At 40.5% G+C, this 17,643-nt stretch overlaps 2 protein-coding genes across 7 annotated transcripts in view; both read right to left on the minus strand.

Moving 5' to 3' along the window:
- The window catches only part of LOC109903578 (collagen alpha-1(XIV) chain), a 127,274-nt gene extending 115,608 nt beyond the window's left edge, over positions 1–11,666 (minus strand). For 3 of the 6 annotated variants that reach the window (XM_031788608.1, XM_031788607.1, XM_031788609.1), the window contains exons 1-5: positions 11,506–11,666; positions 8,658–8,783; positions 4,892–5,008; positions 1,041–1,181; positions 775–867 (exon numbers count right to left, since the gene is read on the minus strand). In XM_031788608.1, coding sequence (XP_031644468.1) covers positions 775–867; positions 1,041–1,181; positions 4,892–5,008; positions 8,658–8,748 — 442 coding nt within the window. In that variant the 5' untranslated portion in view covers positions 8,749–8,783; positions 11,506–11,666. The remainder of the gene's footprint in view (positions 1–774; positions 868–1,040; positions 1,182–4,891; positions 5,009–8,657; positions 8,784–11,505) is intronic. The other 3 variants (XM_031788605.1, XM_031788606.1, XM_031788610.1) reach the window with 3 other exon arrangements.
- A 2,671-nt stretch (positions 11,667–14,337) lies between these two features.
- Positions 14,338–17,430, minus strand: LOC109875797 (DEP domain-containing mTOR-interacting protein-like). The gene is made up of 5 exons (XM_020468202.2): positions 17,089–17,430; positions 16,230–16,361; positions 16,033–16,103; positions 15,777–15,881; positions 14,338–15,596 (listed from the first exon to the last, which is right to left on the minus strand). Exons 1-5 carry the CDS (start codon positions 17,105–17,107, stop codon positions 15,468–15,470), a joined length of 456 nt encoding a protein of 151 aa, XP_020323791.1. The 5' UTR covers positions 17,108–17,430; the 3' UTR covers positions 14,338–15,467.
- Positions 17,431–17,643: the final 213 nt, after the last annotated feature.

The raw sequence follows: 17,643 nt of genomic DNA on the forward strand, positions 1-17,643 counted from the left end.
GTAAAGGTTATTTCATTTGGGGCTGAATCCTCCTATTCAGTATTAGCCCTGAGACATAGCTGTAGACTCCTATGACACTACAGCTTTCTATCAGGGTTAATGCACTATTTATTTGATGTAATGTATGTGTGTATTCTACTGTTGTTTCTTCTCTGAAAATTGTATAGACATCTACAACCATGTTTGGTGGTTCGTGATGACTGTTGGTAAACTTCGTTATTCCTATTTTTAGATCCTGGGCGATCATTTGTCATGACAGATTTATAACGTCATGCTCATTTTAAAAGGAAAATAGTTCAGGTTTACCTTGGTTTTGTGCAACACAGCAATCACAAATAGATCATTGCTCCAAAATGCTTTGAAATGCACTGTGCTTATTTTTAATTGACCATTTTCCAACCCTGAACTTTCCTTCAAAGTCTACTTGAAATGAAGCACATTGCAGTTGTTTCTCCAAAGAGCGAGTGGGAATAAGGATCACATTAAAGGCCTTTCTTCTTCAGAAAAGTTCAAACAAAAATATCACAAGGGCAATGTTTTCTAATTGTCGCATCCACTCCCAATGACAAATGTACAGCAGTCCACTCCACCGCCAGGGATAGCCTCAGCACCAACCAAGAGGCCTCTGGAGCTCAAACTTACCTGTGTGTCGTCAAGTGAATCTTCTCTATGTTGAGATCCTGGTTGAAATCCAGGTTTTGAATTGCGATTTGAAGACTGAGCCACAGCAATTTCCAGATTTCAGAGGTTGGTCACTCATACCTTCCACCTTACCTTCAGATATCTCATTGTTCTCCTCAGTGACACTGGTGTCTTTCTGGTTTTTGGGTCGTACATTCTGGGGCTGTACGTTCTCATTGTCAGGCTCTGAAAGTTGGGCAGAAACAAACCAAACACATTTCCATTGACACATTATACTGTAGAATACATTTTGTCAAAGATGTTAGAACAATGGCAATCACACAGATCAACTATTTCCTTTGATAAACAACCTCATTAAATCATAGAATAAGCTGTAAAAGTTAAAAGGCTCTTCTCACTCTTAAATGTTCCTTGAAGTGGCTTGCTCTCCTGAGCACCTTTCACAGCAGTGACCTTGACTGTGTACAACTTTCTGGGGTCAAAGTCTATGATCACTTTGGCTTCCTTTTTTGTCATCTCTAGTTCAGTCTCCTCTGCATCTGTAATTGGAAGAAAGTAACAAACAAGACCAAACTTAGAAATTGGTTTCACTTGTGTTCTGATTTGTTTATTAAATGCATTCTATTGAAAATGAGTTTATCATAATAAAAAGAGTTAAAAAAAAAAAAACATTTTCAATTAGACTTTTTTGAAATCTCCTTTTCAGGTGAAATGTCAGGAATGACAATGATGTTGAGTTGACGTGCTGGTTCCAATGAAGGATACTACTGCTACGGGGGTATATTGGCAGTAAACGAACTAGTCAGCAGCTAAACGGCTGCTGCAGGACAAGTAAAGAGAGGCCTCCGCGCTCCAACACACCTGAATTATTTTAAGCAGTACCCACAGCACATGAAGAACCTCAGTTGGACTCACTCAACTGTCTCTCTCTTCAAAAACAACTTAACAGGGCTGTTTGTAAAAAAAAAAAAACAGGAGAATGCACTCACAGTGTCGCCTACTGATTCAAAATCCATTTAGATCAATTGACACTGGCAGAGCATTGAAGCACTTAAGGTAATGTAGCTAAGTAGCTAAAATGTACTATTTATGCATTGACCTTAGGTTTCGTAATTCTTGTTCTGCATATCAGAACAGAACTACAGAATTACAATTATCATGACATTTAACACTCATATTTCACGTGTTCACTGACACGTACAGTTCCTCCTTTATTACAATTATGGTACATCTGCTTTGCATGACCTGAAGGCAACATGTTGCAAATGGAAGTGAGTGGGCATGTTGTAGAAATGGGGGTGTCATACCTTGCCAGATCTTGTTTAAAGATGATTCAAAAAACTATGTAATGAGGGGGTGTGTCCATCATAGGTCATTCATAGGCATTATTGACCAATACTTCCGAATGTACCACAGCATACTTGAAAACCACTGATTGTTTTATATTTTTCAGCAAAATGTCTGTGTTGATACAGCACACTCCGTATACATGATACATAATGCATCAGAAATGCACAGTGGTCACACTTACCTTACCCTGAATCTTATAACAGGTCAAGTCTATGTGCATTTTTAAACCTGACGAAGATGGGAGTGTAAGGGCTCTATTTTCGGCTGGTGTTAAGCCAGCGCAATGTCAAAATCACACTCATTGGCAATTTAGACCGGCGCTCGGCTACTTTCAAACATGCGCCAGGATTGGTAATTTACCTTTCTTATATGAGCTCTCTTGCGCTGAGGTGGGAGGGGTGGCAAAGTGTGTCCTTAAAAACGTACACCAAAGTGCCAATTTCAGGCAGCGCTGGTGGGGATATTTAAGACCAACCAAAAGCTGGTCTTAGCAGTAACGACATGGATTTTGACAGCAGAAACGCAGCCTATCCATCCGTGATGTACAAAGCCCATATGCGCAAATATGCACATGGAACAAGAGAGGTGTTCTTTTTGTGTCCCTAAACCTCAACCTCATTTCCTTTCATTTGATTAAAATCCAAGCATTGCTTCCCCTCCTCTCAATGAAGGCTGTTTTTTTTTGTTCTGCCCAATGCCTTCAGTAAGTACCCAAGACTATTGATTAAGGGTTTGGCCCGTGAGACCGCTTTGAAATACATCTTAATCACCAAAGCTGTATTAAAAGATCATATTTGGGAGCAGTAAAAATTTGAGCAGATATCCCCTTTTTATTTATATTTCTTATCCTGGCCATGCATTAGCCAAGGAGACTATCGATAAAGGGTTTCTAAAATAATGGTCTACTTGTGAAGCTTTTGCCATCATGCTTTTGCATTATTCACAATTCACATAAGCCTAACTGCAGTGAGACTCCATTCAGCTTGTATTCATCCCCATTTCCAAAGAGCGCCTCTTGTCTGGCTACCAAAGACGTGCTCCGTCAAAACATATTCAAATTATTCAGTCAGTCCTATAACACCATATCAAGGGTAGGCCTAGGCTATATCTTGCTTATTGAGAACATGCCTCACACATACAAAACAATTTATGGGATGCATAAATACATTTAGGCCTATGCTCGTTGAAGCCAATTTCAACAATGTTGACTGTCAATTACTGTAGCATATGCTATTTAATAAATGTAATATCAATCCACAATGGACTACGATGAGACTATTTCGTGCCCCCTGCCAAATTGACAACAATGCAAAGACTGTCAATAACCTAAAGATCTTGTCACTGCATGCAGTATTAAGCCATGAAGCGTATTGATTGGCCAGTGAGTGGCCAAGCCCTCATCACACCTCCAATTTATGTATTAATCAAACCCTAACCCTTTCGTGCCACTACCAGCTACTACGGCTATAATTCTGGTTGTGAAAATAGCAAAAATGTTTCTGAGAGCTACTGCCAGTGCTAAGATTTACCATTACATTGGGTTTGTTAAAATAGAGCCCTAAGTGTTGGAGAAGGGAGTAAGAGTTATTACCCACAATCCAGTGCTGCATTCAATTCCACCCCAATCATGATGATTTGTGTATGTCTGCGGGTGTCACCCTCTGTCAAAGCAAGTCTTCTTCAACGAACAAAGGCTCACTGACTAGCCTCTCTCAGGAGCTCCCATTTCAACCCACACGTAATATAAAAACTCTGACTGACTCCGCAATTGGAATGCCATTCTGAGCAATGACAAACACTGAACTGCAGGGGTGGAGAGAAAGAGAGAAGAGGGAAATCAGACCTGGTTTCAAATAGCATTAGTTTCCTTTAAAATACTAAAATACTTCAGCTGCGCTAGATTGAGCTTGCCTGGTGCAAAGGAACCAATGGAATAGCCTCAAAAGGGCAAGACTCGCCACCCGTACTCCAGGTAGGCTCAATCAAAAGCTCATAGCATTTAAAAAGACAAACACATACTATTTGAACCCAGGTCTGGAAGAAAAGGTTGAAATATCCTCCATTCTGCAGCTGGCATGAAGAGAAGTTCACCAGAGGAAGCCAGCTTGGTGGGGAAATGTGCTCATTCAGCAGGGTGCCAGGGGTGGGATGAGATTGTGTCCCATGCCCAGGCTGGCCTCAGGCAGTTTAGATACAGCTGCTTCTGCTCTGCTCATTGAGTCTTATCTGACGCTTACTCCATTATCTTGATCAACACCAACTCAAAGCCAGGCAAGCCACTGAAGCTACAGCTTCAAGTAAGGACAAAGTAAAAGCCATGGTAGAATGTCATGGAGTCTATCTATACATTGAGAATGGGCCATTTATTAATATGTTTCCTTAAGAACAACTTGAGAAGTGAAATGGTAGGCTGTACTACACAGTGAGTCACCTAATAGGTGTATCAATCATAGTGATTATTATAGATTACAAAATCGATGTTTGGGGTTAATTTCTCATTGTGACTATAAAATACAAGAAAATCACACACTCTGAAGTACTCCTATTTCTTTACTGCAAGTGCACGCCAAAAACATTGTCTCTCTCACTGCAATAAGAAAATGGGTGTACAAAGGTGTGTGCCACTCTCCTCTTTTCTTCATGATTATTACCCATCAGTCTGTGTGTTCTTCAACTCCTACTCCAACTATCATGACTATAGTCAAACCTCCAGAAGACATTCATGTCATAGGAAATGAGTAACAACCCGATTACATTATCATCGGATGTTTAGTTGATATATAATTATGTTTTCTACACTGCAAGTATAAAGCTGTTGTGAAACACGCAACATAAGTTAGACAGCCTCCTTCAGGGCCGAATCGTAACTTGATTGTTCGTTCTCATTGCTGGACCTTACCTGACTTTGTGCTATAAATAAATCTGTAGCTTTCAAATTCTCCTTTCGGTTCTTTCCATGACACATGCAGCTGGGTTGCGCTCAGGACTTTGAAACGAAGTCTTCGTGGGGTGGCAACTAGACAAAAATAGACAGAAAACACAGTTTTACAATAACTGACTAACTCAAGAAGCGTTTGTATATAGTATTCAAAAGTAATATTGAATGCATGGTTAATGACACCAAGACAGTGGTTGGAGTTCAATGAGGCGTAAAAACCAATTCTCCAAATTCAGTAACTAGCAGAGTGTGAAGTGTTTGGGGATTTTTTTGCCAATGGAAATGCATGAGATTCCCCAGTTAAAAGTGATTATGAAACAGTTAGATTGAACTCCAGCCAGTGTTTGGCGAGGTAACAGGCACTCTCCATCTGTGTTTGAACAGTCCTAAAAGATTGAATCTTGGCCAATTAAAAAGATACAGATTCAAAGAGTACCACAGATGTCACAAAAAAGCAAAGTCACATTCTCTCCCTTCCTTTGCCATTGATAGCTCTCATATCTCTTTTGGCGGGGGGTCTTTTGTGAAGCACTTATCTCAGCACCAAAGTACCATCCCCGATCTCATCATGATTGCATTTCACCGGAGCAGTCGAATTGAGATTGTATTACAAAGAGTGTGCTCTTTACTTTGAGGCCTTTTCAGAGTAGAATGTGCCTTTTTTTTTTCAATTGCAGCAGCGATAAATTGAAAGGCACTGGAATAGCATTTATTCCTGTCTTCAAGAAGATATCTATCTGCAAGTAGAGCGATATACCACTTTCACCACTTCCTCTTGGGTCAACATCCCATCAGCTCTGCACATCAGGCAGTAATAGGCATTACCAAATCCCAAAGAAAAACAAACAAACCACCCAAAAAAAACATTCCCCATCCAATTTGGTAACAACAGAAAAGACTGCAAACAGTCACACAAACTTGTCTTGTTTGTGTCCTCATTAAGAGCAGGCAAGATATATTTTGCCAATGTATCCTTTAAATACCTTCAGACATTAATGTAGGTATGGAAACAATACAATCAAGCGCATAGAAAGGGGTAACTCATCAGAAGGTAAAGAGCCCGAAGATGGTGCATGGTGCAAAAAGGCAAATAATAATACTGTACCGAGCTCACCAACCTGAAAATGGGGGGTGGGTATTCAGCAGGGCTTAACTCTCTCTGAAAAAAAGATACCTCTTCTCTGAAGAATGTCGCTTCCCCGAGTGAGAGAATTAGAAATTGTGTTGTTTGTGTGTGTGTGTTTTTTTTTTTAAACCTTCAGAGACTTGTTGCATTCATTTGCACATTTCCAAAACAAACTAGTAGTACAACATATCCAAGACAAAAGACTTGCCTGTGTGAAGATAGGGTTAAGTTCTTATATATATTTTAATAGCTGTCTTTTGCAAACAGCCAGAAGGCCGGTGAGGGTTTATGAGGCCTCAAGCACCCATGGGAAGTTTGGAACAAGTCAGACATGGAAAGTGTAATGCATTTGAAATAATCTGTGAAAATGTGTTACTCCAGTGCCAGCCTCTCTACACTGGCTTCCTGTTAATGCTAGGGCTGATTTTAAGGTTTTACTGCTAACCCACAAAGCATTACATGGGCTTGCTCCTACCTATCTTTCCGATTTGGTCCTGCCGTACATACCTACACGTACTCTACGGTCACAAGACACAGGCCTCCTTATTGACCCTAGAATTTCTAAGCAAACAGCTGGAGGCAGGGCTTTCTACTATAGAGCTCAATGTTTATAGAATGGTCTGCCTATCCATGTGAGAGACGCACACCTGGTCTCGACCTTTAAGTCTTTATTGAAGACTCATCTCTTCAGTAGGTCCTATGATTGAGTGTAGTCTGGCCAAGGGTGTGAAGGTAAATGGAAAGGCACTGGAGGGACGAACAGCCCTTGCAGTCTCTGCCTGACCGGTTTCCCTCTCTCCACTGGGATTCTCTGCCTATAACCCTACTACGGGGGCTGAGTCACTGGCTTACTGGTGCTCTTCCGTGCCGTCCCTAGGAGGGGTGTGTCACTTGAGTGGGTTGAGTCACTGACGTGATCTTCCTGTCCGGGTTGCCGCCCCCCCTCGGGTTCGTGCCATGGGGGAGATCTTAGTGGGCTATACTCTGCCTTGTCTCAGCGTAGTAAGTTGGTGGTTTGAAGATATCCCTCTAGTGGTGTGGGGGCTGTGCTTTGGCAAAGTGGGTGGGGATATATCCTGCCTGGTTGGCCCTGTCCGGGGGTATCGTCGGACGGGGCCACAGTGTCTCCCGACCCCCCCTGTCTCAGTCTCCAGTAATTATGCAGCAATAGTTTGTGTCGGGGGGCTAGGGTCAGTCTGTTATATCTGGAGTATTTCTCCTGTCTTATCCGGGTGTCCTGTGTGAATTTAAGTATGCTCCCTCTAATTCTCTCTCTCTCTTCTCATGCAGGACCTGGGCCCTAGGACCATGACTCAGGACTACCTGGCCTGATGACTCCTTGCTGTCCCCAGTCCACCTGGTCGTGCTGCTGCTCCAGTTTCAGCTGTTCTGTCTGCGGCTATGGAACCCTGACCTGTTCACCAGACGGGCTACCTTGTCCCGGACCTGCTGTTTTCGACTCTCTCTCTCTACCGCACCTGCTGTCTCGAACTCTGAATGATCGACTATGAAAAGCCATCTGACATTTACTCCTGAGGTGCTGACCTGTTGCACCCTCTACAACCACTGTGCTTATTATTATTTGAACCTGCTGGTCATCTATGAACATTTGAACATCTTGGCCATGTACTGTTATAATCTCCACCTGGCACAACCAGAAGAGGACTGGCCACCCCTCAGGGCCTGGTTCCTCTCTAGATTTTTTCCTAGGTTCCAGCTTTTCTAGGGAGTTTTTCCTAGCCACCGTGCTTTTACATCTGCATTGAATTCTGTTTGAGGTTTTAGGCTGGGTTTCTGTATAGCAGTTTGTGACATCGGCTGATGTAAAAAGGGCTTTATAAATACATTTGATTGATTGATTATAAGGAGGGGCATATTGGGTGATTGGCATATGGCCACATGCCGTTGGGTGACAGTGGCCTGTGTTACCAGACCTCCTTCCCTTGTTGATCGCCATAAGGTCTGGATGCTTTCAGTTAAACCTCTCTTGTGTACTGTACTTTGAAGGAAACTTCTATGGAAGCCAACTGACAGGCCACCCAGACCTGTAAAAGGGACAGGTTGTTTATCTTAAACCAGAGGGCAGCTCTTCAGAACAGAAGGCTTCTTCTGACAACTAATGGATGCTGTCCAAGGTGTAATGCTACAATACAACTCAAAGCGGCACTATACTGTAGCCCAGGTTAGCATAGCAGAGTCCACACTTAGCACAGGAATGCTGTGGTTTGTTTCACTTGAGGACGGCAACGGTGTCAAGACAAGCCCAGATAAACAAACTAAAGCTGTTTGAGGATGCAGTTCTTGTTCTTCTTCGCATCAACAAGGTTAAGGTCAAAGGCAGATATATACAGTAAGGGTAGGTAGTTCATGTCAAAGCCCATTCTGAAAGCACTTGAGTCGACTGCAAATGGAATGTTAATGATGTGATATTATACACAAAAAATGTGCCAATATACCAGAAGATAGTGACTTTTCCCTTTGAAGTAAACTAATCACAAAGTGACAGCAACACAAAGACAAATGCTTCGACAAAAGCTGCACATCAAAAAGACACACACCAGATGACAGAGGATAAGGAGCAGCCTATACGATTGTGTTTACCTTGACCCTGAGCTTGCACAGGTAAGAGAGAGATAAGAACCAGACAGAGTAGAGGACTCCATACCCACATCTTCAGTCCTATAGCTTGCATCCTTCACACTGGTAAAGGAGAGGTGCTCAGAAAACCTGAGGAGACATTAAAGGGAATGACAATGCTTGATGTTATAGAAAAAAATTACTTCCATTATTAAAGGGATAATTTGGGGTTTTCACAATTATCTATACCTTCCTAGAGTCAGATGAACTTGTGGATACCATTTTTATGTGTCTGCGTCCAGTACGAAGTAAGTTAGAGGTAGTTTCGCGAGCCAATGCTAAATAGCGTTAGCGCAATAACTGGAAGTCTAGAACTGGAACAGCTTGACTGAAAATCTCAAACTATCCCTTTAATGCATTTTCAAAATAAGGGATGGAATTAGAAAAGTTCTTATGGATGTAACAATTCACAGATATGCATAGGTCCCCGATTAAGTGCGTAGGTTTGTGGACCCCAAACAGGTCCAAATGTAACAACATTACAAATCGCCTGTTCACAATTTTTTTTCTTCTCATATTACATTCTTTCTACCTTCCAAAAACCTAATATTTTGTGACAACTGATGCGTCCTCTCCTTCACTGTCGAACTAGATGTAACTGTGTTGACAGTCATTGATCTAAATGTCATTTTGCATGCCGAACAACCCCAGGCAATATCAGTAGTCTAGTCAAACAGCACACTGTGCCCAGATTCGCATGCTGACCAACGCGAGGTATGCGGCATGTTCCTGATCTTGCACATCTGCGTGGCACCTTCAGAATTCAAACATTAAAATGGCTTGCGTGTGTGATATTAGGCATTATTAGTTGAGTGACAACCTATGTAATTTTCTAGGTTATTGTTATCTATGTGCTTTTGAAAATTGTGTTTTACCGGTATAAAATTAAGCTACCTGAGACACAACCCAGTGTTGTTTCCTCATAATTTCAACCCCAAAAAAGCAATGTGATGACGTTGAATCAACGTGGAAAACTTTTTGGATTTGCTAAAAGTCAGTAAGGGCATTTTGTCTTTTTTTTAACCCATCTTTTAAACGTAATCCAATGATGTTGAATTCACGGTAGTTAAAAACTCAACCAAATGTAAATCAAAACTAGACATTGAACTTAGGTCTGTACCCAGTGGAAACTCTCATCTGGCTATACCTGCTGAACAGGGCTTACTACAATAGATTTTATTTGTATTGTTCAGGTTCACCATCAGCAATAGTTTTGGTAGTTTTACTTTAAACAATCAGTGTATATAATTATTTGTAGATACACAAGGTAAAGTTGATCATTTCATAATGAGGACAGTAATCACACGAGGCACACTGCATGGCCAAAGCAAGAGGTGAAGAGAAGATCCCTCAGTAAAAACTTCCAAATGGTCAAAACAATTCCATTTTGAGATGGGGTGGAATCCAAAGTTGTGCAATATATTCATTGGCTATGTCATAACTAATTTGTAAACAACTAATATTGATACATTAGTAGCTCAAACACATAATATGCAAAAATGACAAGTTAATTAGTGGGTGACAATTTCAGAACCAAAGTGGGGGGGTGGACAAAAAACCTAGGCTACATTGCCCCCCAATCTGATAGTGGTATTGAGATGGTAGATGCCTTGTCTCCCTTATGGCTCAGCTAAGGTGCCTAGATAGTACATACACCATATATATATACATAATTTACACACACACACCACACACACACACACACACACAAATCCAGCTCAGAGAGGCCCATTTCATGAGCTCCATCAGCAGCAGATTTGAATTTAGAATAGAAAATGTACCTGTTTACGTAATAAATGTTAGTGCATCGTATCGTATCACATCAAACCAAATCGCTTCGACTCGTTCTCTAATCAAACCAATTCGCATGGAATCATTTCAAACTAAAACGTATTGTTCCTGTATCGTATTGGAGCTCATGTATCTAACACGGGAGGAGGTTGGTGGCACTTTTTGGGGGGAGGTCGAGCTCGTGGTAATGGCTGGAGCGGAGTAGGTGGAATGGTATCAAATACATCAAACACATGGATGAATCATCTTGAAAGGGAAAGATGCACATCCCTATAAGTTATAGAGCAGTACAATAAATATTATTAATAAACTTCAAAGAATGTAGATACAAAAGTGAATTCCCATTTAAATTTCAAATAACTTTGGAAACAACGAACTCATCAAAGCATTTAAACTTTGACATAACCATACTGAAACCCATAAACCATTCAAAGGATATTTGAAACGTGGCATGATCCTGCAGAGTACCGTGGCAGGAATAAAAGACATGCAATTATGCAAAATTATTTAGTTTTTTTTTTTTTTTTATGAGGGTGTAAAAAAAAAGATGATGTCACACCTTTACCTTTATCTCAAACTTATGCAAACATTTCAACAGGAATACTTCATCATTAGGCCAGCTGACATTTCAAAGCAGCACTTCAATTCGCCATGCCTAATCATTCTCCTCGGCTAATAAATAGCATTCTAATCGTTGCATTTTGAGAAATTGCAGGAGTAACCTACAGGCAAAGCCCAGTAGTAGTCAACTATCCTCGATGATGGTTCGTGTAGGCCTACAGATTTAGGAAAACATTGAAAACGACTGTACGTTATATTTTAATTATAAATGAGATAAACAAACAGTATCGACGAAATATAACAGATAAAGTAAATTGACAAAAAACACATTTGCATAAATTGTCAAACGCGCCCCCACGACCACCACTGACAGGTGACGTTCCACTTCCTACCACTTCTACTTTGAATGTGTAGACATAAAACACTGACTTTATCCCAAACTAAAGAAAATATATCATACCTTTTTCAAAACATTTGTTTACAGGTCGTATTGCTCCAAATGGACCCTTCATGCGTGTCTTCCTTCGCCGGCTGTTGGCAAACTATCTTCAGCTCGCGCTTCTTCAGTGTCAGTTTTGCGAAAGTGGGTGTATCCCGCGTTGCTATTCGTTCACCCCTCCCTTGAGCTATTCATTGCCCATCCCTTGAGCTATTCATTCACCCACTCATTGAGCTATTCATTCATTCACCTCGTTAAATATCGATAGAGGCAGATAAATGTCTGACCGCCCGCGGGGCAGACTACCTGTTTTTAACATTCGTCTGCGAGCTTTTTTTCAGGTATGTATTTTTCGCGCGCTTCTGGTCAGCACGAGCGCGTGCAATTGTTCGTTCCTCTTAGGGGAGAATGTACTGATTTGGCTGAAACATTTAGGTAGCTTAATCAGCCAGCCATATGGCATCTTGGCATAATGCATATTATTATTATATTACATACACACACACATACATTCGTGTTGTTACGTAGGCCTAACAACAATATTTACCTGTGAACCTGCTACATGAGTGGTTTCCGAGTAGCCTAGTCCTCTCAAAATCTGAATATGTCAACAATTTTAGGTTTCAATTTATAATATCTATTATTTGTTTGCATTCCATCTATCTGGCTGTCATATCATCAGGGTGCAGCAAGTTGTTCTCGGCTAAATATGAAATGGGACATGTATGAAAGTGTCTATCAATCTTATACTTATGTAACCATCACGTACCATCAGGGTACGTTTTATTTGATTGGTTGAGTAAGGGCTAAAATGATTTCTGGAAAGTAACTTTGTTAAAAAATACATTTCTTGACCACATCAAATGTGTTAATGCCTGTGGAAGTAAGCCCAGTGGAATCCAGGATCCTTGGGACATCCCTACCTGAAAACCCTAACCTTAACCCCTGTCCTAATCTTAACCTTTACCATAACCCTTACCTAGCCCTAACCTTAACCTTTTTAAATGTCAACTTCAATGGGGTATGGGCGTCCCAAGGATCCATATAGCACGCACCCAAGTTAAGATACTATTAACTTAGAACATATAGCAGCAACCTTAGTACAACCTAGCAACTGCTTCAAGAGGTTTGGACCTATCGGAATAATGGTTAAGGTGTTGAACTGATGGTCAGAGTCCCTGGCAGGTTACCCCCGAATTTGCCACATTGGTGTTATGAGTAGGATGGCACTCCAGTGCAGCCTAAACATTTTTTTTTATGAATATCCAATCAAGTTTAATGTTTCACACAATAAATCTTTTTATTAAATGGTTCCAAACACACTGTCCATTGATGAATGAGCAGTAGTTTGATGTGAGATGGTCTAATCAAAACAGCTATCCCGAAGTTACTCAAATAAGTTTTAAAAAACTATATTTTTCAACAGCAAGGGCTGTTTTTGCTGTTGAATTTTTTTTTTTTTTTTTACTTATTTGAGTAACTTCGGGATAGCTGTTTTGATTAGACCATCTCACATCAAACTACTGCTCATTCATCAATGGACAGTTAACACATCATTGACTTAAGGATGACTGAATGCAGTACAGTTAGCATGGGTAACCCCATGCAGTCTTAGGCTACGCACCTTTCCCAGTTGGCCCAATGTCAAATGTTTCTCTATAAGCACAGAGGGGTAGTTAGGAACGCCATGTTTTAGGTATAGCCATGACAGCAAGGTCATGGTCATGACAGAGGTGATAAAGAATAATATTTATAATAATCCCCCCACTAGATGGAGTTTGAAATAGCTCACTATTTCTGCCCTTGACACATGCCCTGACCCATCTAAAGAGCATTCTATGCTACTGCACTTAAACCCTTGAGCCCTTAACCCATGTAATGCCCTCAAGAGAGATATCTTAACCTACATTTCCTACACTAACTGGCGCGAAGCTGGATATGTTTGTATCCCTCTATTACTCTGTAGTGATAGCAGCCCTAATAATAATGCAGGGAAACAATCTATAATGCAGGGAAATAGCTTGTAGTTTGTTATTGGCCATGTACTCTTATAATCTCCACTGGGCACAGCCAGAAGAGGACTGGCCACCCCTCACCCCTCAGAAGCTGGTTCCCGTCTAGGTTTCTTCCTAGGTTCCTGCCTTTCTAGAGAGTTTTTTTCTAGCCACCTTGCTTCTACATCTGCATTGTTTACTCTTTTGGGTTTTAGCCTGGGTTTCTGTATAAGCTCTTTGTGACATAAACTGATGTAAAAAGGGCTTTATAAATAAATGTGATCGATTGATTGTAATATTATTGTGGCAGATGTGACATCAAACAAACATGATGACAAAACAAAAAAAACATATTAAAGTACTGGAAAAAGCCTGTTAAAGAGATTTGGATATTCATTCAATGAAATCCAATTTGCGAATATGAGTTGTATATGTGGTACATACTGCCACCTGGTGGTCAGAGTCATATATAATCTATGGCTCTGTTTACGTTGTTGAATGTTGTTCCTTATACTATAGTTCATTTTGTAATCTACGATATTATAGCACCATGCTCTCCTTGACCAGATATTATGTCCACTTAATCTATGAATGCCAATGTGATCCTGTCGATCTTGATCTTCAAGGTCATTTCGTATTTTATTGCAGTTTAAAGTACCTGTCATGGTTCAATACATGCTGTTACTTTATTGCCATTAGATTGAAGCAGAGTAAAAATTCTAGCCATAATCTTGATGTTGCTCAAATAATTTGCTTAATTTGATGTGATTCCTTTTTTTATTTTATTTTATTATAAAATGTATTATTTGCAAGTGATGAATCATATCATAAACATTGATACATTGAAATACACATTTGCTAATATTTTGAAATGAATTACTTTATTTTATTAATTCATTGGCTAATTGAAATATTTACACACTGATCAAACACTAACACAAATGTAGATACTCCTTGCTGGCCTGCCTGCACTAATACCCTCTAAAGATCAGTTGATCATAGCAAATGTATAGGGTCAGGCTACAGTGTATGGCTATATACAAGTACACATCCTTTAGTGCTTTTGGTCCTTCATACCTTATGTTGGACCATGTAATCATGCATTACACTTGAAGTATTCTACAAAATGCACAATATCACTGCTATAACCTATCTATTTCACTTTGACATAATACATTCATTTGTTGTTTAAAAAATGAAAAAGGATTAACATATTGATAGGCTACTACTGACTGATTATTTGAACTTTTGTCAGTATTGTGGGTTTCCAAAAACATTGCAATGGAATCAGATTTGTTTTAATTTGATTTGAGAAACCCGAGATGACATTCAAGCCTTTTTATGCAGCTAGGCAGTATGTGGTCTGCAGTTTTACAGTATTGTGCTATTTCCAGGCCAATATAAGTAGAATGTTAAAATTTCTCCTGCTACCAAACTTAAGAATTCAATGCCAAACATATTCAAAGCAAAATGCCAAGCTAATTCAACAAAACAACTTTGCCATGTCAGAAAGCATGGAGTTGTTTACAATATGTGCCACCTCACTTATCAACAACACCCTAAATACTAGTCTTTCTAGGAAGGAACCCTCTATTGGAGCATAGGAGGGAGTGGATGGAAAAGCAAACAGCAGGGGGATGGCAATGAGTAGGCGAACAGGTCAAAAGTCTAAACCGCCTCAAGAGAACAAAAGCACAAGCTGGAACCATGTTAACCACGGAACACTGGTCAGTCTTGGACTGATGATGTAAACACACGTCTTCACAGTGGGGCCCATCAGGTTTCTGTGGGGTCGCTGTTTCTGTGACCCTCGTCTGAGGTCGATGATGTAGCTAAGTCCATATGGCTCCATATCAAGGTCATAAGGTTTCTATGGATTTATTTGGGCCAATACAGTCCACATTCTTACTCTACGCTTTCCGCCTCTAAGAGCCAATGGGTGACTGAGACCTTAAGTTGACTGTAACCGAATACAATACAACCTCATCCTCAACAATCAGACTCCTCCATAATCTCCATGACCACGGTTCGTTTTCCAGTGAGGATGAGTTTTCTGACCATCTTGTAGTCCAGAGACAGGACGTTCAGACCATTGACAGAGACCACAAACTGGCGCACCTGGAAAACAGACTTTGGTCAAATATTGTACGTACTGAATATAATTTATGAGAGCTGCATATAGCAGAGGAAGATGTTTATTGCGTACCCATCTAACAATATTGATTTGACAAAGCTATCAACCTGGAGGCACTGGAGCTGCTCTTTACACTACATGTTCCACAATGCCATGGTACTCACCTTCACTCCTACTGCTGCTGCAGGCCCACTGGGGTCCACTGCCTGGATGTGACATGGCCTACTCCCCCTGACCACAAATCCCCAGCCCACCGCATCACCCACAATCTGGAGATAGATTGATCAGATTACTTAAAAAGAAAATAGTCAGTGAAATCACAAATATAATGTACTCATGAAAAAGGTTATGGATTTGAATGATATTTGGTTGAGTTTCATGCTTTTGGCATGAATAAGAGATAACACTGTGGTAACGTACTGTAAATGTCCTCTTTATGTATGGGCCTCCTGGTCTCTGCAGCTCCTCTGGACTCACTTGTCTCTTCAGCACTGTCAATGGAACAAACACTTAATTAGCAGGTTCTCAGTGTAATCATGAACAGTGGTGTTTATATTGAATCTGTACAGTAGATAGGACGTGATAGAGCTTTAGATGAAGACCAAAGAGACTCTTACCTGATTTGGGGTTTGACAGCACAGGTGAGGTAGGGGTAAGCGTGGGGCCTCTGTTATAATACCCACTGTTGCCACTACTAAGACTGTTATCATGCGCCCCAGACACCATCTTTCTTTCCTTGGATGGAGTGACTGAGAGGAGAAGAAGAATATATAGAGATATCGGACAGAGAGAACATATACATGTTATATAATTGAGAGTGATTGACAAAGTGTACTGAGAGGAAAAAGCACTAATAACGAAAGGAAGCCATGTTATTCATTCTGAAATTTCATACACACATTCAGAACTGTTTACTGTGCTGTAGTATCTACAATAGAACACATCAAACACACACTACACACCCCCCCTGTCTCCCATTTCATATCTGAGTGTTTTGAAAGAACTAAGCGTCTGCTGTTAATCAAATATAGCCACACAATGTGCTGTATCAACACTCCCTGACCTGATTGATATCACAATAACACTTCCTGACAAGCTAATATTTATGTACCAGCCTATCCATGTAGCTATGGATACTGCACTTAGGTACATAACAATCACCAGCATACCATTATGATGGCACATAAAATAAAGGTAGAATTCACCCCCCGTCAAACTCAATGCGATAATGCTTTCATCTATGTTCTGTATCTCTTCTAATTTATAGTGAAATATAATTGGACTGATCTATCATTTGTCATCAATAAAATTGTTCTCAATCTCTCCAAAATAACAAATAAATGTGATCATTTAAAAATACTTAGTAGAGCCCAAGTACAAGTGAAAACAGTTCCACATTTACTTGTGGACAATTTCAATATCCCTAAAATCAACACTTTTTACATATTTGCCTCACATAATAAAAGTAGCCCTTACCAGCTGTCCGAGGTCCCATAATACAATTCAATTCACTTCAAAGGTTTGCCAGCCAAAGTGCCAAGTAACTTGTGAAGTTGCTGTCTAATATTTCTGATGCTGCAGTCAGCTATGGTGCTCCGGTGTAAATGTTAAATGTTAACCCCCAGAAAGAGTAAACAGTCTAGGCTTGCTGGGAGGGAGGGAGAGGGAGGGAGGAGTTGAGGGATGCCTTGTTGCCAGGCTATCCCAGGGTAGGAGATAAGAGCTGAGAAAGGCATTGGGATCACTAATGCTCTAATGGAGGTAGGGACAGACACAGTGGAGTTTTCCACTGGTCACTGTGGTCAGGCAAGATGGAGTGGAATGACTGGACATTCTCTGTTACACATACGCAAACATAAACACACACATACACACACATTCTCTGACATGGTATATGGATGAGAGACGTGGACAGCAGGAAGGTTCAACATTATCAACAACAACAACATCCACAATGACATATAGACAAACAAACTGCTGATAATGGCCTAGTGATAATGGCATTCTGTGAGATAAATCAAGAACATTCCT

The sequence above is a fragment of the Oncorhynchus kisutch genome, linkage group LG14 (assembly GCF_002021735.2).
Source record: "Oncorhynchus kisutch isolate 150728-3 linkage group LG14, Okis_V2, whole genome shotgun sequence".
NCBI classification, from domain to species: Eukaryota; Metazoa; Chordata; class Actinopteri; order Salmoniformes; family Salmonidae; genus Oncorhynchus; species Oncorhynchus kisutch.